This window comes from Coenobita brevimanus, chromosome 33, assembly GCF_032717465.1.
Source record: "Coenobita brevimanus isolate Jiangsu-jjx chromosome 33, ASM3271746v2, whole genome shotgun sequence".
NCBI classification, from domain to species: Eukaryota; Metazoa; Arthropoda; class Malacostraca; order Decapoda; family Coenobitidae; genus Coenobita; species Coenobita brevimanus.
The window spans coordinates 14,118,772-14,141,815 of NC_136986.1; the positions used below are offsets into that span (position 1 = coordinate 14,118,772).

The 23,044-nt window shown below is 41.1% G+C and overlaps 1 protein-coding gene across 1 annotated transcript in view; it reads right to left on the bottom strand.

Annotated features, from left to right (window-relative positions):
• Positions 1 to 22,451, bottom strand: part of LOC145395797 (protein FAM200C-like) — a 31,923-nt gene extending 9,472 nt beyond the window's left edge. The window contains exon 1 of the mRNA XM_080269334.1: positions 20,757 to 22,451. Coding sequence (XP_080125460.1) covers positions 20,757 to 22,451 — 1,695 coding nt within the window. The remainder of the gene's footprint in view (positions 1 to 20,756) is intronic.
• Positions 22,452 to 23,044: the final 593 nt, after the last annotated feature.

The following is a 23,044-nucleotide window of genomic DNA, read 5'->3' on the forward strand; positions in this document are numbered from 1 at the left end:
GTACACCGGTGCACAGACAGACATAATAGAAGATCGGAGTATTGGACTGTCGGGAGCAGTGGTAAAGACAATGATAGAAGACTACTTTCATCGTGGTCACATCCTCTACCTAGACAATTGGTACACTAGCCCTCTTCTCGCTCGTTATCTACACATGCATGAAACGGGAATCTGTGGTACCGTGAAGGTGAACCAGCGTCACATGGTCAAGGTAGGGCAGAAACTTGACAGGAATGAGGTTGTCTTCTTCAAAGCCAACAACATACTTGCAACTGTGTGGAACCATAATAGAGAAGTAAGCCTCTTGTCCACAGTTCACCACCCCTTTATGCACCGTACTGATTCCGTGGATTACCGGAGCGAGAACAGGCGTCACATACGAAAACCTGAGTGTTTCCTGGATTATAACATAAACATGCGCCTGGTGGGCCAGTCTGACATCATGATATCGACGTTCGAGTGTGCCAGGACCACGATGAAGTGGTATAAGAAACTGTTCTTTCACTTGCTAGATATCACTGCTCTGAATTGCTACCACCTGCACGCCATGACAACAGGAGTTCAGGAAACCTTTGAAGGGTTTGTGAGGGAGCTCACAAGAGAGATGTTTGCACGGTATGCTGTTGAAAGGCCCCAACATCGCACCCGCACTGCCCCTATTGCCCAAACTCCCCTGAGAATATCCTGCCGCCATTTCCCCACTCCTATCCCTCCCCAGCCAAATAGACCTAGGCCCCAACGCAGGTGTCACGTGTGTAGCAATTCCCGAGTGAGACTCACCACACAGAGGAAGGACACCTGGTATGAGTGCGTCGAGTGTGATGTGGGTCTCTATATTCACCCATGTTTCAGCGAGTATCACGCCTTGATGCAATTCTAATATGGTGTGAATGCGATAGGACGTTGTAACTCTGAAGTAAATGCGACAAACAGACGCTCAGTGTAATTATAAGTCCTGTTGATCTGAAAACATTTGTATAAAGTGTATATGGGTATAACATAAGTGCAAAAATAGTATGTATGTGTATAAATATGATCTAAGTGGAAACATACCTAGCGAAAGTATTTTGATGCGATATTCTGTCACTCAGTGGTATAAATAAGGCCCATAAATATGTAAATATTATTATGGGAAATGCAAACGGGTGTAATATAAGTTCAAAGTATTGTAAGTGCTGAAATATATTCTAAGTCAAAATATTCCTAGCAAGTGTATATAGATGCGATTTCCTGACGCTCAGTGGAATGAATAAGGCCCGTAATTATGAAAATAGGAGTCTACAAGTGGGAAAGGGTGTAATATAAGTGAAAAATTTGTGTGTAAGTGTTTGAGTATTATGTTTGTCGAAACATTCATTGCGAGAGTATTTTCGTGCGATATTCTGACGCTCACTAGAATAAATAATGCCAATAACTATGTATAGTGCAGTATAGGGATGTAAACGTGTGTAATGTAAGTGGGAAAGTATACTTGGAGTGAATAAATAAAGTAGATGATGAAACACGAGTGTTTGAGATTGTGGTTGCTACGTGAATATCCGCTAGCATTTTGCTAAATGCCCTCGTAATGAATATAAATAGTTGAAAACATTTACAGTGGTGGAGGAAAGGTTCTATGTAAAGAAAACAATAATAGGAAAGTGATAAAACAATTGGGTATGTTGAAATACGAGTCATAGCGAGTGCACTTAGTAAGCAGATGTGCGCTATACTTATGCTACATGTCATCGTAATGAATGAAAACATCTGAAAACATTAAAAACAGTAAAAAATGGTAAAATGTCATTGAAACAGAAGTATACAAGTAGAACAAAAATGATATGTTGACTGAAACAAGAAACTTAGCACATAGCATGTTACCACTCGGACCCAACTCGCTATGCTCACATGAAGGTACAATGCTTATTATATATATATATATATATATATATATATATATATATATATATATATATATATCATTGAAATTCATTTTATTGTTACTCTTATTGTTTATTAGTTCAAATTCAATCAATGTAGAGGTGTTGTTTGTTGTTTCTCCCAATATTTCCTACTATAGAAAACGTGAGCGACTCACACGTCAATGATAAAATACGATACCTGGCGCGGAGGACCTCACCTGTTCCGACCACTTATGGACAATGGTAAACCCTTTCTTGGTGATTTTCCTTTGTTTCTCAACAAAAGCGGAAGTTTTAGCCCCCTCTAAAAAAAAATCCAAAATAGCTCGGAATTGGGGGGTGTCGGAGGTGCGAAAAACCTCGGGACGTGACGGGTTAAGGGAGAGGAAAACATACCTTTAAAATTCTACTCCTACTTAAGGGAGAGGACTCAGTACCGGAGGCATTGCAATAAATGCTGCTCCTGTTAGGCGAAGTTAATCAAATTTCTAAATAATAAGCCTGGAATTACCATACACATGAAATACATTAAAAGTAAACATTATTGATTACCGTTCATACTCACCTTCCCAATACTGTAAAGAAAACCAAAGGAAAATTTGATTATAACACCGCCACAGTGTTTCGAATAATTATTCCTGTGGTAACTGGTTCGAATACAGTTAAATTTGGATCAGTCGAGAGAAGGGAAGGGGATTGACTTGCCAACTCTTGAGCGAGGAAGAGCTGCATCTGTATCAGCATTTAGGGGTTTTAAGTCTACCAATACATAGCATTAATGCAAACTTCGGACATTCCAAGTCTCGAAGTCAGGTCCCATACTCAGCATCATATCCTTATTTGGCCAAATAGGTGAAGTGTTAGGTGGGAAAGAGACAAAGATCGGCACGGATAACTATACATATGTGTCATTACGACACAACAATTATGCCAACATCAGGTAAATAATGGTATTTGTTCATGAATAATGTGATCTTTTACACTGGTTCATAACAAGACTGTGCGTGTTAACATCAACTGATGATGATGATGAAATTTGCGAAGGCATCACCTTTTCATCGGTACCACCTATTATTATTATTATTATTATTATTTTACTTTCCAGTTACTTCCTATATGTTTTGATATCCTTTTCCTAATACTGCATTGTTTTGTTGAGTTGTATTGCTTTGCTATTCTTCTTGTAGTTTAGTGAGATCCTTTTCTTTCCTTTCTCTTTTTTTCCAAAATTGATATAATAGTTCTTTTTCTTCCATTTTGCTCCTTCCAAATAAAAATTTACCCACTATATCATTTTAATTTTCTTCATATGGCTATTGCAGTTCTCTTGCTGTTGTTCTGAATTCTAAATATTCTGGACATTCCATAATGAAATGTCTCAGATCTTCATTTTCTGCTTCACATATATTACAAGATGTTCTCTCACTTGTGTGTCTTTTCTAGCACATAAGGGTAGGGTATTGGTTCTTGCTTTATATAAAGTAATAGATGCTGGTTTATTGTCATATGAGGTCTTCTTTAACTGATTTCTTCCATTTCTCATATATTACTAAAATTGTTTTACTTGTTACTGGTTTTGTCCATTCAGATGTGTCCCATGCTTTCACTTCTTTCTTCATGGCATCATTTTAAATTTCTACTAAGTTCATATAGCTTAGGTTTATTTTTTCCAGAAAACTTCTTATCACTTTCATCCATTGAGTGCTATATCTTGCAGTAGTTGAGTTTTTCCATCTTCGATGCCTTAAGATACGCCAGTTTTCCTTTTATGATTCTGGGTTTTTTTAGAAGAGGCTCCTATTTCTCCTCTTAAAGTGTTGTAGTTTATTTGTCTCATCATCATGACATTTTTTCTATACGAAATAGAGGGTAGGAACTGCTAAGCTTTTCCAGTAGTCTTACCATTCAGTACTTTGTGGCAGCTTTTTCCAATTACTGAATAGGTTACATTTGCCAGTTTTTGTGCTTTCTCAATCATAATTCTTCTATGCATTAAAAAAAAAAAAATCGTTTGTTAGCGTTATTCCTAGATATTTAACATTTATGTCACCTTTATTCCTTCTATGCTGTTTGGTTATTTTTTTCAGATTGAATATTATGATACTTGTGAAAAATGTTTAATAGTTCTGGTAAAAAATCGGGGCCCTCTTTCTGGGCACCAAATGTGAAAAATATTTAATGTATACAAGTCGTTATCCCTGCCGGGGCACCGCTATGATAGAAATTTCTGGTATTTACTAATAAACAACCCTTAGGTCGTTACTCGTCTATAAAGTTGTTCTTAAGTAAATCAAACAAGTCTCATAGAGTTAGGCGAAACGTAACTTAACCTTAACTCACCTACAATAACTATTTCTCTTCTATCTCATAGCTAATCCCCCCTTGAATTAGCCAATTCGTAAAGGTTACTTAGCTAGTGAAGAGGGAGTGATCGTTAACCGATGACGATGAGGCTGCTTAGTGCAATTGCTTGAGCAAGCAAGCGTCCTTATGTTGTGTATATACAACCGTGCTAGCTTAAGAGTGACTAGGAACGGAGTGCGGTGTGCGGCAGGACCCACCTCCCTCATAGAATGGTAGGTTGCCAACTATTAATTATTTACAGTACTAAATACAGTTAAATTACATCATGATATGTACAGGGTAAATCTAACAAATTAATCTTAGGTTTACTTAAACTAAAGTTAGACCAAATATTCCCTTTAACTGTGTAAACAGGAGAATCTTTCCCTACTTGCTACGTCACCTAACGCGCAGACGCAGTTTAGGTCAGTGGAAAACACCACATAAGTACATGTATTTACAATGTATAGTTGTCCACGGGGGTTAAATGCAGTAGCATTTAATTTATCAATAACAAGAATTATTAAAGAGAACGTAATTTCTGGGTTATTAAAACCGCTTGAACAATTAAAAACGGTCTCAATTTTTCCTCTGCCTTTAACCAGGAATAATTATGATGGAAATAGAGAGCGCAACTGCTCTGGGGGAAAATATTTCCCACAGTTTTGGGGCCGGCGGAAAATGATACGTTGTATCATGTAATATGACCCTTAGCTAAGAGTTCCCTCCATAGTTCTCGAGAACCCTGTGCTGCGGCCCTACTAGGTCGCACCTCTTGACACGTTTGATCTTCACCATTCTCTGGATCTGGAGTGGCTGCTAACTCAAGAGGTACCAGTTTATCTATAGTTTTTATACTGGTATGTCTCCTGCATTTTATTTTTACGAGTCTTAGCACCCCTTCAGAATCTGAGTGTGTGGAGATCACTTTAGCTAATGGCCACTGGGATCTTGGCTGTTCAGTCTTCACTAAGACCACATCTCCTATGTTAATAACTGATTTGTTGCTGGCAGCTTGAGCTCCATAAAACCTCTCGCATAGGCTCAAAAGATACTCTTCGCTCCAATGTCTATTCCAAGTATCCAGCACCCTTTTCAGACGTTGGTATCCCTCCCGAAGATGTTGTCCTTAATCATTATTTTCTATGTTAGGATCATCAACTTCTTCCTGGATATCCACACAAGGCATCGGATGGAACTTCCTGCCATATAACATGTGAGCTGGTGTTAAGGCCACTAGCGAGTCGCTAGTGTCATCTTGATAAGTCAAGGGTCTATTATTAATCCTGGTTTCAATTGAGGGGTTACCTGTAGAAAGGGTCCAACGTGCCACCTATGTTCAAAACCTTTATATTGCATAAAACCACAGTACAACTCTTCCTTTATCCACTGTTAGTGGTTTAAAGCCAGTTTCTACACCGGAAGTAAGGGTTATAGTCCAGTGAAAAAAAAAACTACGAATGAGCCGTATCAACCGCCACCACCATCGGCCCGGGCAGCCTGCATGTAGGAAGGGTACACTAGCCTATTCCGTCAAGTGAGCGAGACGTGTGGTGGGATGGGTTGAGTAGGAGGTGGTGGGGAGGTTACGTCACTTCCAGAGGGGGGTAAGACGGGTTATAAAAGTTCATCATCATCATCTTCATCTTCAATTATAATATCTTTATTATTATTAACTATATTACAGTTATTATTATTCATTAAACAGAGTGGCTGTCAAAGCATAAAAACAGTAATAATGACTGGACTGACAGTAACATACAGACGGATTATACAGCTTCATCATCATCAGCACTGAAGGTTCCATAACAGCATTTTCATCTTCGATAATAATACCATTATTATCATTATTATTATTAATAATAATATTACTATGTTTTACACCAGTGTTAGCATGGTTATTAACATGTACCACCATTCTTCATCCAACATTGTACAAGAAAATGCACTCAAGGTTCCATTTTAGCATCTTCATTGTCAATAATAATTGCCATAATTATTATTATTATTATTATTATTATTTACACTATCATTAATATGCATATTAATATGTACCACCATTCTTGAACCAATATTGTGGCAGAAAATGCACTCATAGTTCAGTAATAGCAGGAAAAAACACCGGGATTTAATTATCTGATTGCATTATTATCATTAATAATAATAAACAAAAATTTCTAAACTAATAACCACTAAAGCATTGTCATAGTCAAAAAGTAGACATATCAAGCTTCAATTAAAAAAAAAATGAAGGCACTAGCCCATCAATTAGCTTAGTTATACTCATGTGAATATTACCAAACTTTGAGTGCATTTTCTGGCAAACTTTTACTTGTGGCGTGTTGGACCCTTTCTACGGGTAACGCCTCATTTATTTCAGTTATTACTGTTCTTAAATCTTCTCTCGTGATCTTAGTTCTATGTAATGTTTTCCTCAGGCAGTTCTTGACAATACCAATCATTCTTTCGGTAAATCCATTTTGCCATGGAGCTCTTTGAGCTGTGAACTGCCAAATACAATTTCGGATTCCCAGCGCCGACTTAACCTTTGGGTCGTTCATTAGGTTCAACAGTAAAGGTGCTGCTCCAACGAAATAAGTTCCGTTGTCGCTTATTAACTTGCCAGGACAAGACCTTCTAGCAGCAAATCTGCGAAAGACATTGAGGAATGTCTCAGAGCTTAGGTCTTCCGCTAGTTCTAGATGGACTGCCCTTGTGTAGGCACAAGTAAATAAACAAATGTAAACTTTATGGGGAGTTTCCTCACCCGTAACAGTTATAGCCCCTGTGTAGTCCACTCCTGTTATATGGAAGGGCCGACTTATGTTCACCCTATCCTTTGGTAGGGTTGGTGGTCCTGGGTAGATATAAGGTCACTGCTCATACCTCCTACAAATGATGCAGTTTTTGAGATATTTTTTAATTACCTGTCTTTTTTTTCTTTTTTTATGCGAGGAAGAAGGAACCAAAGGCCATGAACCCACAGTAACAGTTCCCTCAAAGAGAAAAACAAAATACAATAGAGAGCCAAATTCGAAATCCGATCATTTTGAGATCCCTGGACACACTGCGTTTGAAAGACTGGAGATCATAGGCAGCAGGAAATACAGACAGAGGGAAACAGTTCCAGAGCTGACCTGTTGCATAAATGAAAGACTGGGAGTAACGGTTAACTCTTGCATTAGAGAGTTGGACAGAAAAGTGATGAGAGTTTGCTGCCAGACGGGTGGTATGCGCCTGTCGTAGAGGTGGAGGAACGCAAGCAGACAGTTCAGAGTAGCAGTGACCATTAAAGTAGCTATAGAAAAGAGATAAAGATGCAACAGTGCGGTGAAGAGACAGAGGTTGAAGGGAGTCAGTAAGAGGAGGAGAGTTAATGAGACGAAAAGCCTTTGACTCCACCCTATTAAGAAGGGCTGTATGTGGGGAGCCTCCCCACACATGAGAGTTGTACTCCACACAGGGGCGGATAAAACCCCTGTATAGAGTAAACAACTGTGCAGGGGTAAAGAAACAGCGGAGTCGGCTTAGCACACCCAATCTCTTGGAAGCAGATTTTACAAGAGATGTAATATGATCTTTCCAAGATAAGTCCCGAGTAAATGAAACCCCAAGCATGTTCAAGGATGATGCAGGATTAAGCTGAATATTATTAAAATTAATAGGTATACCTGTGGAAGATTTGTCGGGTTGATAGGTGTAAGAACTGAGTCTTAGATGCATTAAAAACAACCATATTATTTTTACCCCAGTCAGAGATACGAGCCAAGTCAGACATTAGGTGTGCCATAGCCTCATCCCTTGTTTGTTGAAGCAACTGTTGAGATGGGCGTTGCGAGAACCGAATGGAAAGGTGAAGGGTGGAGTCATCAGCATATGAGTGGATAGGGTTAGATGTACAGTACAGCTTAGAAGATCATTGATGGATAAAAGGAAGAGAGTTGGTGATAGGACAGAGCCCTGAGGAACACCACTGTTGATAGATCTAGGAGAAGAACGATGGCCATCTACAACAGCGGCTATAGAACGACCAGAAAGGAAGCTAGTGATGAAGGCACAGATAGAAGGATAGAAACCGTAGGAGGGCAATTTGGAAATTAAAGATTTGTGCCAGACTCGATCGAAAGCCTTTGAGATGTCATGTGCAATGGCAAAGCTTTCGCCAAAGTCTCGAAAGGAGGATGACCAGGAGTCTGAAAGGTAGGTGAGAAGATGGCCAGTGGAGCGTCCCTGACGGAACCCATACTGATGATCGGAAAGAAGGTTGTGATAGGAAAGATGCCTTAAAATTTTTCTATTAAGAATTGACTTGAAAACTTTTGAAATACAGGACGTTAAAGCAATTGGACGATAGTTGGAGGGTTGGGAGTGGTCACCCTTCTTTGGGACTGGCTGAATGAGAGCAAACTTCCAGCAAGAAGGAAGGGTACAAGTTGACAGACAAAGGCGAAAGAGTTTGCCTAGGCAGGGTGTAAGCACAGAAGCACAGTTCTTGAGAACAACAGGAGGGACCCCATCAGGCCCATATGCCTTGTTAGTACTGAGGCCAGTGATGGCAGAAAACACATCAACTGAAGAAATTTTAATGTCAGCCATGAGGAAGTCAGAGGGGGGAAGTGATGGAGGAACAGCACCGGAATCGTCTAAGGTGGAATTGGAGGAGAAAGTCTGTGCGAAGAGATCTGCTTTATCAGTAGAAGAAATAGCTACAGAACCATCAGAGTAGAAAAGAGGAGGGAAGGATGATGAGGTAAAGTTGTTAGAAAGATTTTTGGCAAGGTGCCAGAAGGAGCGGGAAGAATTCGAGTTGGAGAGTTGAGAGCATTTAGTATGGATGAAATTATTTTTAGTAGAGCGAAGAACAGACTTAGCACGATTCCGGGCAGAAACTTAAAGATGATGTGATTCAGGGGTGGGTTGGCTCTGGTACCTTTTGTAGGCCCTCTCCTTGTTGCGGACAGCATGAGAACAAGCGTGATTAAACCAAGGCTTTCTTGCGTTAGTCAAAGGATATGAGAAAGGAATGTATGCTTCCATGCCCGAGAGAATAACCTCCGTAATGCACAAGGCATACTCAGATGGCTCCCGGCCACGGAAGCAATAATCATTCCAGGGAAAATCAAAGAAGTACAGCCTGAGGGCCTCCCAGTCCGCGGCTCCAAAATGCCACAGACGACGTTTCCCTGGAGGGTCCACAGGCCGTACTGGAGTGAAAGGACAGGTTAAGGTAATAAGGTTGTGATCGGAGGAGCCCAACGGAGAGAAAAGATTAACCCCTTAACCGCGGGTATTGTTTTGGTCTGACTGTCCTCTCCCGCGGGGTTTCCAGCCAAATGTAAACAAACCTTTAAACCTTAATAACTCTGCACAGAATAAAGCTAGAGAAAAAAATAAGGTACCATTAGAAAGTACAAACCTTCAGCTTTCCATTGATGTAGGTTTCATGACTTCGTTGACTTTCACAGGACGGGGAGAGCCGTTAGAAGTGAGGGGTGTGAAATAACTATTTTACGCCCCACACACCAGTACCAAATGCCAACCACTCTCTCATAATAGTAATATAAACATATATGAACACTGTACATACGATAAACACCCACTCTGTGTTCACTGAGGTAGGTAAAAGGCACTTCCCTGCGGCTGCGCCCGCTCTTCACTGCGGCTGCGCCTCACTTCACTGCGGCGGCACCCGCTCACTGACGTTTCCTACGATCTTTTCATTCTTTCTAACTTCTAATATTATTTTACATATAATATGGGCAATGTACATTATATTTACAATGCACTTATTACTATATTGCGTCACTGGCGCATCACAGAATTACATAAGTGCCGCAGAATTCCACAAGTGCCGCAGATTCTCTTATTACAATATCACTTATTATACTGGCCAATATTTCCTTTATTTTCTAGGCAAAATATCCCTTATTACTACATTATCCATTATACAATTATTGGCAAAGCACGTCACTGTCGCATCACTGTATATCACTGTCACTTTCAGTATTTACTCAGAGAGTGGTACTCGGCAAAGCACGGAGTTACACATAGAGCGACTTGGCATTCAAGGCACTGGTGTGTGCTCATTTTTCTCGTCATAGGCCTTCGTGTGGTGGTTGAACATACTCTGCAGCGGCCCTGTGACAACCTGCCGCCTGCTTTAGGAGGCAATTTCACAAGCTGGTGCCGGCTCATGTAATTGCGGCACTCAAGACGGTCAGGTTGTGTGTCAGAGTGTCGCCTCGGGATCAATGCCGTCACCTGACCAAATCGTTCAAGTAGCTGCTGCACGACAGTCTTGGAAAACTGTCTCAGTGATGGTTGCCTTATGCCCCCGACTTGTGTCTTGTAAAGAATGAAGGCATTGAGCATGCACATATCGAGCATGTGCAGGCAAGCCTTCCTGTACCATCGGGTGTTTCTCCTGAGACAGTCTATTTCGCCAATCATCATATCAGACTTATCAACGAGTCTCATATTTACATTATAATCAATGACGGCATCAGGCTTCATGATTGGCTCTCCCGTCCTGTAGCTGACCTTCCCAGTTCTCTTCATTTCCCCCTTGTGGATGGTGCTGATCATATTGACAACCTTCTTGTTATGCCACCTGATCGCAAGAAGCTTGTCTGACTTCTTCAGGTGAACATCTCCCCTGGATGATGATGATGCTTCGGGGAAACTAGGCCACTCTTTCCTATAGCTCCGTACAGTGCCAACAGTGCCAATGCCGTGTTCAGCAAGGTATTTGGAGAGTTTCGGTGCTGTGTAATAATTGTCTGTGTACAGCACATGATTACCACCAAAATACCTCTCCATCAGCACTTTTACAACGGAGCCAGAGAAGCCAAGGGGGTCTTTCCTGTTCACATCCATTGTGCTAGCCGAGTAAATGACAAAATCCATTATATACCCCGTCTCACAGTCACACAGCACAAAGAACTTTATCCCAAAGCGGTGGCGTTTGCTGGGGATGTACTGCCTGAATTTGAGACGTCCTCTGAACAATACCAGGGACTCGTCTATGAAGACTTTCTGCATAGGCCTGAAAAATCGCATAAATCGATCCCTAATCTTGTTGAGGAAATCCCTCACTTTCCACAAAGGGTCAGTTTGGGACGGGTTGTCATTATCAGCGAAGTGCAGGTATCCAAGCAGCTGTCGGAACCGATCCCGTGACATATACTTCCCGAATATGGGGATAGTAGTTATGTCATCCACGAGCCAGTACTCCTCCAACTCATGTCTCTTTATATGGGGCATCAAAAACATGAGTGCAAAAAAAACATACAGCTCTCTGATCCCGACAGGCAACCACGACACTTGCTTTGGCGAGCCAATAGGTCCCAGCCCTTGTGCTGCACACTGAGTTGCATACCAATTGGTCTCATCGCTGACATGCTGCACAATTTCATCATTAAGGAAGGCCAGGAAGTAATCAACAAACTCATCACCTGCGTTGCATGGGAAGGCAGGCTGTATTCCAGCATTTGTCATATCAAACGGTGGATTGTGTGGCTGGAAATCTCCACCGTCAGTCCAAACAAATGCATCAACTTGCCCTGTGTGTGGTTCAGTGGCAGGGGCAGGTTGCATTCCACTCGTTTCCCCGTGAGAAGGAGCTGATGTAGAGGCAATGGGTGAGGCAGGAGGTGAGGCAGGAGGCAAGCGGGAGGTGGGTGAGGCAGGAGGCAACGGGGAGGGGGGTGAGTGCGGGGGCAGTGAGTGGGGGGGTGGCGCGGGTGAGGGAACTGAGCGGGGGGCAGGCGGGGGGGTTTCTGACCTGGTGCGTGGTGAAACTTGACCCTTTCTACCCCGCTTATCACCTTGCTTATCGCCTCGCTTATCGCCCAGCTTTGCCCTCCAACTGCCACGCATCCCCTTTGTTCTAGGCCTGCCTGCACGGCCTGCACGGCCTGCCTTCCCTCGCTTTGCAGGCTTTGGTAATTCGTACTCCTCAGATGATGTAGACTGAGGAGAGGGCACGACAGATGATGATGATGATGATGTGAGGGCAATTGGGCTAGGGGAACGGGAAATTGATGGGAAATGCGTACTAGGGCCTGGTGTGGGAGACGTGAGCCTGCGCTTCACTCCCTTCCCACGTGCAATACCAGATTTGCCCATAGGAGCCTTTCCTTTCCCAGAGTAAGTTGGGGGTGGTGGGGGGAATCAACACGATCACTTTCATCACTGTCACTATCAATGGAAAATGGTTCACCACCAATCACTGCCAAATCATCACTGCTTGCTGTGAGTGTGTCACTTTCACTGCCACAATCAAGAGTAGTACTTACTGTTTTGTCCAGCTCAGTTCTAATTTCAGGAGTGCTCAACCCCTTCTGCCTCGCCGTCGGCAGTTCCTTTACCGGTGTAGAGGTAGAGGGAACACTAGCACTAAACATTGTAGAGGAGGAAGCGAGCGACGATGAGTCGGGACGGAGCGCCATTATCACGCACAGAGCTGGACAGATACTGACTGACGCGGGTCAGGGCAGGGGTGGGGGGGGTCCCCTCGGGGTTGGAGGAGCGAGGTGTGGGATGGCTGGCGTGAAAGAACTCGACAGCTACTCTTGCGTGAGAATATTTGCGCGCCGGGAAAATGCGCGGTGTTCAAAATATTCACGATCATTCCAGAATGCCACCCGCGGTTTGGTCCAGTTTTGTCGCCGTCATTCTGGAATGACACCCGCGGTTAAGGGGTTAACAGAGTAAGCAGAAGGATTAGTTGTGAGGAAGAGGTCAAGTATGTTGGAGCTCTCTCCAAGGCAGTCAGGGATACGGGTAGGGTGCTGTACAAGCTGCTCTAGGTCATTAAGGATAGAAAAGATGCAGGCTTGTTCACCAGGTGGATCTGTGAAAGGAGAGGAGAGCCAAAGGTGGTGGTGAACATTGATATCTCCTAGAATGGAGATTTCAGAGAAAGGAGAAATGGATAGAATGTGTTCCATCGTAGAAGTAAGATAGTCGAAGAATTTTTGATAGTCAGTAGAATTAGGGGATATGTAAACAGCACAGATATATTTAGTCAGAGAATGACAGGAAAGCCGAAGCCAGAGTTTAGAGAATTCAGAAGAATCGAGTTCAGGAACACGAGAGCAAGATAAGTCGTTGCGTATATATACACAACAGCCACCTTTGGCTTTGAAATGAGTATAGAGAAAGTAGGAGGATACAGAAAAGGGTTTGCTGTCAGTTGTCTCAGACAGCTGAGTCTCCGTTAGAAAAAGAAGGTGAGGTTTAGAGAAGGAGAGGTGGTGCTCAACAGAGCGAAAGTTAGAGGAAAGGCCGCGAATGTTGCAGAAATGAAGAAGAAGAGAGTCAGACAGTGGTTCCAGGCACCTCGAGTCGTCATCGGGAGAGGGGCGGATGGTGGGGGCATTTATGGTCCCCTCCCCGGGGACTCCGAGGCTGTGTGTTGTGACGCCATGATTTTTGATTATTGGAAAAGGAAGTGTAGTGTGTACTGTGCATGTAGTTTGGTGTAGATAGTTAGAGAAATTTGTACTGGAGAGCATGCTGGCCTACTCTCTGTGCAACTGAGACACTGAAAAAGTTCAGCAAAGGGGGATGGTCAGGAACTAGTCCTGAGGGCTGATGAAACGGGAGCTCCAGCACTCCCTGTCATCAGCTTTCCATCCACCTCGGGAGTACTGCCCTGCTCGACTGGTGCTACAGTCTACCCTTAGGAATCCAGTACCTTTCCCGAATTTGGGCTAAGGTCTGTGGTACACCTCCATGGAGAGTGGAATCATGGGCTTCCTTTATAATAAGTTGTACAAAGCATCCACTCTTAGGTAACAAATTGGGATGTTTGGTTTGGATGGGCAAGTCAGCCTTTACCAATCGGCCTCGACATCTTATCAGACCTTTTCCGTCTAAGAACAAGCCTAAATTCTATATCAGCTTATTCCCTTTTCCAGTGTCTTGGCCTAAAAGTTTATATATTTCCCCGTAAGAATTTCTTTGTACTCTTTTCAGCCAGTAGTCAAGGGGATCTAATTTCTGAAACCCCACCTTCTTATTCAAAAATTTAACAACCAATTTAGTAGTATTTAGAAGTTGTCTTATTGACGAGAATCGTCTGATGTCAATTACTTCTGGCCCAGGTACTATAGGATCCAAGTTCACTACACTAATCTCAGCAATACTGTACTGTTTCTGTTCAGGCCAATCCTTAGTGAGTAACCATTTAGGACCTTTAAACCACAAGTTATCTTTGATCAGTCTCCTTACGGTCGAACCTCTCGAGAGCAGATCAGCTGGATTTTGTTTGGAGGACACATGCATGAAATTAAATTTGGAAGACAGCCCTTTAATAGTCTTCACTCTATTACAGACGAAAGGAATTTTACTGTCTTCCTTCTCTATCCAGTAAAGACAAATCTCACTGTCAGTCCATATGTAAATATCCTCAAACTGAGTATCAAGAGTAGTGGTTATATACCTGGCCAATTTAGTTCCTACTTCTATGGAAGCCAATTCCATTTGAGGTAGGGTTCTTTCTTTAATTGGCGCAACTCTGGCTTTGGACATTATAATCTTACTATCCTCTCCAGTTGCGCAATAAGCTACTGCTCCATAGGCCCTTTGAGAAGCATCACAAAATATGTGTAAGTGCGACTTCTCATTACTGTTTATTTTCCTGGGAATACATATGCTGGATGTAGTTTCAAACTCCTTTCTAATCTGTTCCCATTGTTCCACATATGTCTCACCTAATTCGGTGTCCCAGTCTAACTTTTCTCGCCAAGCCTCCTGTACTAAACATTTGCCCCTAATAACTATAGGACTAACAAAACCTAATGGGTCAAATAGCTTGGAAACCTGACTTAACAAGGACCTCTTGGTGAGAGTGACATCAGAGAACTTAATTGGTTTCAAACTTATTATTTCAGCTATTGTATCCCAGTTAAGACCTAACACATTTTGAATTTTGGGAATGTCAGAATCTGGATAGTCCTCTTGTATTTTATTCCTCAAAAGCGGTGAATTTGTATTCCAGCTCTGTAACGGCAAATTTGCCTTCCCACATTCGGAATTGGCTACTTCATAAGCCTTCAAAGCTTCCGACTCTGTATCAGCAACACCTTGCAAATTATCCATATAAAAAGCCTGCCCTATTTCTGGACATTTGGCATTTTCAAAATGATGCTTTAAAGTGTTGCAAAGTAGGAAAGGACTAGCACAAGAGCCAAAGAGCACCGATCGGAAACAGTAAGTTTTCAATGGACTATCCTCATTTTGAGGATCATGAGGCCAGAGGAATCTTGTAAATTTCCTATCCTCATCTCTCAGTCCTATTCTGAGAAACGCCTTACTAATGTCTGCTGTGTAAGCGTAAGGTTTCTCTCTAAATCTTAGTAACACACCCCCTAACTTCTCTGTTAGTGTAGGTCCAGAGTATAGGCAATCGTTCAAGCTAGCTGATCCCTTGGACGCTTTACTACTACAGTTGAATACTATCCTTATGTGAGTATTAACTGAATCCTTGCTTACAGCATGATGTGGTAAGTAGTGTCCTTCTTTGTGGTTAACAGAGTATTCTACCTCTTCTATAAATTTATTCTTCAATTGATCCCTTATAATATTATCATATAGGATCAGATGTCCTGGTTTATCTCTCAACTTTCTTAGAAGAGAATTTAACTGAGCTTTAGCTGCTTGGTAATTTGTTGGCAACTCTGAATGGTTTAGTTTCCATGGTAATCCTACCCAATACTGTCCATCCTTAAATTCCACAGACTGATTATACAGATCCAAAGTTATCTTATCTTCAGGGGTTGGTTCCTCAGAGTGTATTCCTACACTGTCTAGGTCCCACAGTTTGTGTACAGGTTCAATATTTTCATCCAACAAGTCATTTATCTGAGTAGGTTCTAATTCTGCACCTATTCTACCTACCATCAATGACTGTGTGGGGGTAACAAAGACTGAATCTACTAGTTTGGCCTCTCCTTTAACTTGTTTTGGAAAAGGCAACTGGCCCATAATAAGGTTACCTCCTGGACTTTTGAACAACTGTACCTTATTCTTTTTGAAAGTCCTATGTAGGAATCTTCCACAATAATCAGAACCAATTATCATTTTTATGGGACCCACAGTATCTGATTCCACATTCCGTTTAGCCAACTTTATCCCTGAGCTTTGTAGATGATCAGAGGTTTCTTTCAATCCCTTTATGTATATACTTGTCTCCATAGTATCAAGCACAGCTGCTGTTATACGGCATTTATATCTGCCTAATTGTATTACAGGTCTAACTAAATCAAACGACTGAGCTTTCTTAGTTGTTAAAAATCCTTTAATGGCTAGATTTACCTTGCCGATAACTGGTAACTTTAATTTCTCCACAATGTCTGCAAAAAATGAAAGTTTTCTGAGCACCCGTATCAAACAGGGTATATACTAATTGGTTTCTATTCTCAAACAATACTTTCACATCTGCTATTGGTACTGCAGCTGGAATTACTAATGGAGCATTCCCTTTTGCAATTTTGATATTGAAGCCTACAGGTTTAGGAACCTCAATTTTCATCCTAGGGCATAAAGCACTATGATGATCTTTTTTGCATTTAAAGCAAATATTTAATTTAGTCTTACAGTCCGCGGCAGTATGTTCAGAGTTCGTACAGATTATACAACACCCCAGTTCCTGAAGCTTCCCTACTCTAGAAGCATAATCAGGGTACGGTTGACAAGATACACTGGAATGTTGCTCACCACAAAAGACACAAACTTTCCTGTCTTTTACCATGGAAGGTTTTATTTCCTTAATATCCTCAGCATGTCTCTTCCTTATCTTTAATACTTTATCCTCGGCCTTTGTGGAGCTAAGGAAAGTACCTATCTCTTCTTTAGGCACATACTTAGTCTTCTCTGACTTAACTTTCCCAATCAGTTGGTTAGTGGGTTTTTTCTTTACTTCAGTCTTCTGTTTGACCTCAGTAGTGTTTAATGTTCCTTGCAAATGTTTACAGAGTTGTATCAAGCCTTCCTCAATCTCTTCACAGGAGAAATTATCCTTCTGGTACCTACCATACAAAGCATCCTTGGTCTTCGGTGGTAGCTTTAAGGACACAATTCTTGAAAGCACCCAATGTGATGTCTTAATATCTTCGTAAGTACCTAAGGCCTTTAAATTACAACTTAGTGCAATTAGAAATTTTTGCAAGGAATCAAAATCGTGCCTAGGCGTGGGTAATTCTATTAGAGCCCTCAATAATTGATTTATAACTTGCTCCCTGTCTTCGTAATTTTGTCTAAGGATGGTCAAAGCCACCTCATAATTATTTTCTTCTACTGGTAATTCTTTTATCAGTTGATATGGTGTTCCTTTGACCTGTCCTAACAAATACGTAAGTTTCGTGGCTTTAGGGAGATCTGTTCTATCGTGTACCAAATATTTGAACTGGTCCCAGAAGGATTTCCAGTTCTGCTCTCCATCAAACTCCGGAAGCGTTATTTGTGGTAACACAGCTCTACTCTGCTGTGCTACAAGTTTATGACTAGTGTCTTTACTACAGTTAAGTATTCTTCTAATTTGTTTTCAAACTTCATGGTTTCTGACTCTAAGAGTTCCTTATTCTCAGCCTTTACTATAGCCGCTTCTAAAGTTAAGTAATTCTCTTCGTACTTACTCCATCGATCTTTCAGGATATTTAGGAGACTATTTATTCTCTCCTTGGACAGAGGTATTTGGTCCAACGACTGGTTACAATCATTTATGGCTCTAGTTACCCATCCTGCCTTACTACTAGAAGATCTTTGCAATAAAGAAACAGACATGTTGACGGAGTTCTAATTTAATAATTTAATTATGAATTCCAACCACAGATTTACCTCAACTTAGTAATGATTTGATTATTTTAAATTTTGAAGAGGGTAGGGATTAAGTCCTCATTGTGCAAATTATCCCCTCTCCCAATTTCGCAATATTCATTACAGCTCAGCTATTTATTTAATTTTGAGGAGTGTAGGGATTAGGTCTATAATTTCAACCTATCCCCCAGGGTTATTAAACCTCTAGGGTTTTATTTCATCCCCACACTCAATTGCCAAAACACCCATATTCCCCGAGCTCAGAATTAATTACCTCAATACTCCATCGGCCCACCCATAGCTTGTACAGCATAGAACTCTCCTTTCTTGTGTTGTACATAATTTATAAATTTCTGCAGAACCGCTTCCCTACCATGATGGTTCCAATGTATACCATCAGCTTTCAACATTGCTTAGAAGGGCTTGGCATTAAAATGTATGAAATCCCTTCCCTTCCTGGCCCGTTGCAACTTTCGGTTTACAGCTCTGCTAACTAATTTATATGTTCCATAACAAACTGGAGAGCCATATGGCAGGTTCCTTGGCTCGAGGAGGGTTATGGCTACTGAGGATTTACAAGAGCCCTCTATGGCTCCTACCACTGCTAAAATATTCTCCATCACTTAATTGACCTCCACGTCCTCATGGATATCATTTCTTCCAAGGAACAGGACCGTACGGTCATGCTCCCAGTCTAGTACGGTATTCAGCCTTTCATCTTCAGAGAAAGAGCTTGCCTTTCCTCCCGGAGCTCTATAGACACGTACGTCCACGTCTTCCACTTCAATCGAACGTGGTAGTAAACTGTGTCCCACAAAAGCAACTTTAAACACATTCAGCGCTTCGGCACACATCGGTTTTCCTCACTCGGTCGGGGCACCAAAAATGTGAAAAATGTTTAATAGTTCTGGTAAACAAATCGGGACCCTCTTTCTGGGCACCAAATGTGAAAAATATTTAATGTATACAAGTCGGTATCCCTGCCGGGGCACCGCTATGATAGAAATGTCTGGCATTTACTAATAAACAACTCGTAGGTCGTTACTCGTCTATAAAGTTGTTCTTAAGTAAATCAAACAAGTCTCATAGAGTTAGGCGAAACATAACTTAACCTTAACTCACCTACAATAACTATTTCTCTTCTATCTCATAGCTAATCCCCCCTTGAATTGGCCAATTCATAAAGGTTACTTAGCTAGTTAAGAGGGAGTGATTGTTAACCGATGACGATGAGGCTGCTTAGTGCAATTGCTTGAGCAAGCAAGCGTCCTTATGGTGTGTATATACAACCGTGCTAGCTTGAGAGTGACTAGAAACGGAGTGCGGTGTGCAGCAGGACCCACCTCCCTCATAGAATGGTAGGTTGCCAACTATTAATTATTTACAGTACTAAATACAGTAAATTACCTCATGATATGTACAGGGTAAATCTAACAAATTAATCTTAGTTTTACTTAAACTTAAGTTAGACCAAATATTCCCTTTAACTGTGTAAACAGAAGAATCTTTCCCTGCTTGCCACGTCACCTAACACGCAGACGCAGTTTAGGTCAGTAGAAAATACCACATAAGTACATGTATTTACAATGTATAGTTGTCCACGGGGGTTAAATGCAGTAGCATTTAATTTATCAATAACAAGAATTATTAAAGAGAACGTAATTTCTGGGTTATTAAAACCGCTTGAACAATTAACAACGGTCTCAGTTTTTCCTCTGCCTTTAACCAGGGATAACTATGATGAAAATAGAGAGCACAACTGCTCTGGGGGAAAATATTTCCCACAATACTACATTTGTCTTTATTAATTTCTAGGCCAAATTTGTTGCTTATTTCGGTAAGTATTTTTGTGTTGTTAGCTGCCTCTCTATTGATTTTGATAAATGTAGGCCATCATCTGCAAAAAATAGGACACTGATGTTACACGTATCAATTTTAAAACCTGTTCCTTTCTCTTCTAAATCTATTATTATTTGATTTGTTATTAATTTGAAAAGTGTTTTTGATCCAGTGCAGCCCTGTCTGATTTTACTGCTTAACGGTATTTGTATTGCTCTATTTTCCAAATTGATATTTGTTGTATCATCTTTATATATGTCTGATACAGTATCTATTATGTTAGGGTGTGCTTTGTATTCTGTTACGTAAAACTTATGTATAAAGATTGTAGGTAATTTAAAATCTATATTGGGAAGTATTTAAGTTTGGGGTTCACCGGTTTCAAGCTTCATTTGCTTTCCTTTCTGATTTTCGTACTTTTGAACCACTGTCTCTTCTCTTGTGAAGCTTCTCTGCTTCGTTCTTGTCTTTCAGAGTTTACCTCTAGGCCAGTGGTTCCCAACTCGTTTCAGGCCATGGACCACCAACCCAATAAGAAAAATGTTGTGGACCATTTCATTTTTGATTAAGTATAAAAAAGTATACACAACAAGCATTTTTGTTTGAAATACATTTATTCAAAATAATTTCGAGAAATTATACAAAATAATAGCCAGCTAACATTTTAATATTTCTTAAAAACATAATTTCCTGGAAATAGAATAGTTGTGTAACATTTTGCCCTAAAATTTATTTCTAACAAACAGAATTTTCAAATTATGCAGGAGTATACAACTAATAAACACATTCCTTTCAAATTATATTCATTCATTTTTACTTGCAACCAGACTTTTGGATTCTTTTCTCACTCACAAGCTTTTCAATATTAGGAGCGGTACTTGATAATGCACAACGAATATCGCTTTCCACTGCAAGACGATTCCTCTGTTTCGACTTAATGTGCAGCAGACATGAAAACCCACTCTCACACATGTAAGTTGATGCAAATGGCAAAAGATATCTGAGTGCATGTGATGACAGATTTGGGTAAGTACCAATCATGCTGGCCCAAAATTTTTCCATGGTAGATCGTTGGTACATATCTTGAGCCGCCAAATCATTTTTCAGCTCCAAAAATTCCTCCTGCAGATCCTCTGGAACTAACTCATCCCTTGTCATGTCCACCTCTGGAAAGTAATGCTGAAATTCATCCCGCAGATTTCGTAAATGCTCGAGAATTTGCATCTGAATGCCTTTCTTTTCCCCGAGCACGGCATCCACACGTGGAAACTGAACCAAATTGTCACTTGCGACTCGTCCGATCCAGAGTTCTAGTTTCTCAAGAAAAGCCCTGATGATGCCTTGGTGAGAGAACAGATTTGCACATTTCCCTTGCAGCTGAAGATTCAGTTTGTTCAAGATTCCAAAAATATCAGCAAGGTATGCAAGTTCTAATTCTGACTGTGTTAGCATATTTCTTAAATCCTCTTTCCCTTGAGACTGGAGAAAGAAAGTCAGTTCTTCTCTTAGTTCAAAAATTCTGTTGAGTAAGTTCCCTGCTGACAACCACCGTACAGAAGTGTAGAACAACAACACCTCAAAGTCGGAACCCATGTCCTGACATAATTTTCTGAACAGCCTGGTGTTCACTGCTGATGATTTGATGTAATTAACCACCTTCACTAATCCTTTGAAAATGGCGTTCAGGTGATCCGGCAGTGTTTTTGACGCTAATGCCTCTCTGTGAATGAAGCAATGAATACCAGTTACCAATGGAGCACGCTGCTTCACCAACGCTTGGAAGCCTGATCTTGAGCCTAGCATTGCAGGTGCACCATCAGTGGTAACACCCACCAAATTTTTCCAATCCAGACCATTTGCTTCGAAGAAATTGTCAACAACTTCTAACACATCCTGAGCCCTTGTGGTGGTGTCAAGAGTCTTACGAAAGAGAAATTCTTCTTTGACGTCCCCATCAACCATGTATCGTGCAAACACCATTAGCTGAGAGGACAATGAGACATCAGTTGATTCATCCAACTGTATGGCAAACAATGGAGATTTCTTTATTTCATCCACAACTTGTTCACTGATGTTTTGTGAGATATCATCTATCCGTCTCGATACAGTGTTATTAGATACAGATATATCATTTAGCTTCCGTGCTGTGTCCTCACCGACAACAAGTCTCACCATTTCTTTTGCACAAGGTAGCACAAGTTGCTCTACAATTGTATGAGGCTTCTTGGCCTGTGCAACTTTGTATTCTACAATGTAGGAAGCTCGCACTGCACTGGAGGTCTTTTCATAGAATGTACCTGATGAGTCAAGGCGCTGCCGCTTGAGAGCTGATAACTGCCGCTCAAAATAATCTATATCCTTTTGCAACAAACTGGGGTGACACTTTTCGAGATGGAGCTTAAGCTTAGCTGGCTTCAGTGACTCATTCCCCAAGACTTTGAAGCAAATAACACACTGTGGTAATTCCATGCCATCTTTTTCTTGACAAGTGAAGCCGAATTTAATGTAGTCCTCTGAATATTTGCGCCTGACAGTCCTCCCCGCCATTGCTATTTATTCAGATCTGTGGGCAGTGCAAGGAAATATAAGTTACACGTTGAGTTTGGCAATACTAACCATAAAACGTAAGATGAAGTCAGTAATGTAACACCATGTGCCGTAAACAGCATAAACCAGCATAACACAGCACGCAGCATAACAATTGACCAGAAATATTTCACTCTGTTCACACTTCCTCCCTGCTTCATAAAAAAAAACTACATTTTGCAGAAAAAAAACGAAATCAAATTACACCAGACCTGTTAAACAGCGCAGGACGAATGATACAACTAATCATCTCAGCTGTTTGGTTGCTACTGGTGTCTGGCTGGTGGCCACAGCGCGGCAGCTGACAGGAATCAACAGGATGGCCTGTCACCTCCGCAATGAACTCACACCATGTCACTCAAACGCCACAATGAACAACACATCGAATATAAATGAATTAACAATAATTCTAACACAACTTAAAGGCTGCCAATACATTTCTTATATAGGAATAATATTATAAAATGAATGGCCATTTTTTTATTTTGATTAAATTGTTCGCACTGAGTTTTCAGTAAATTCAAAATTATATAGTCATTTTCAGTTTGTTACCA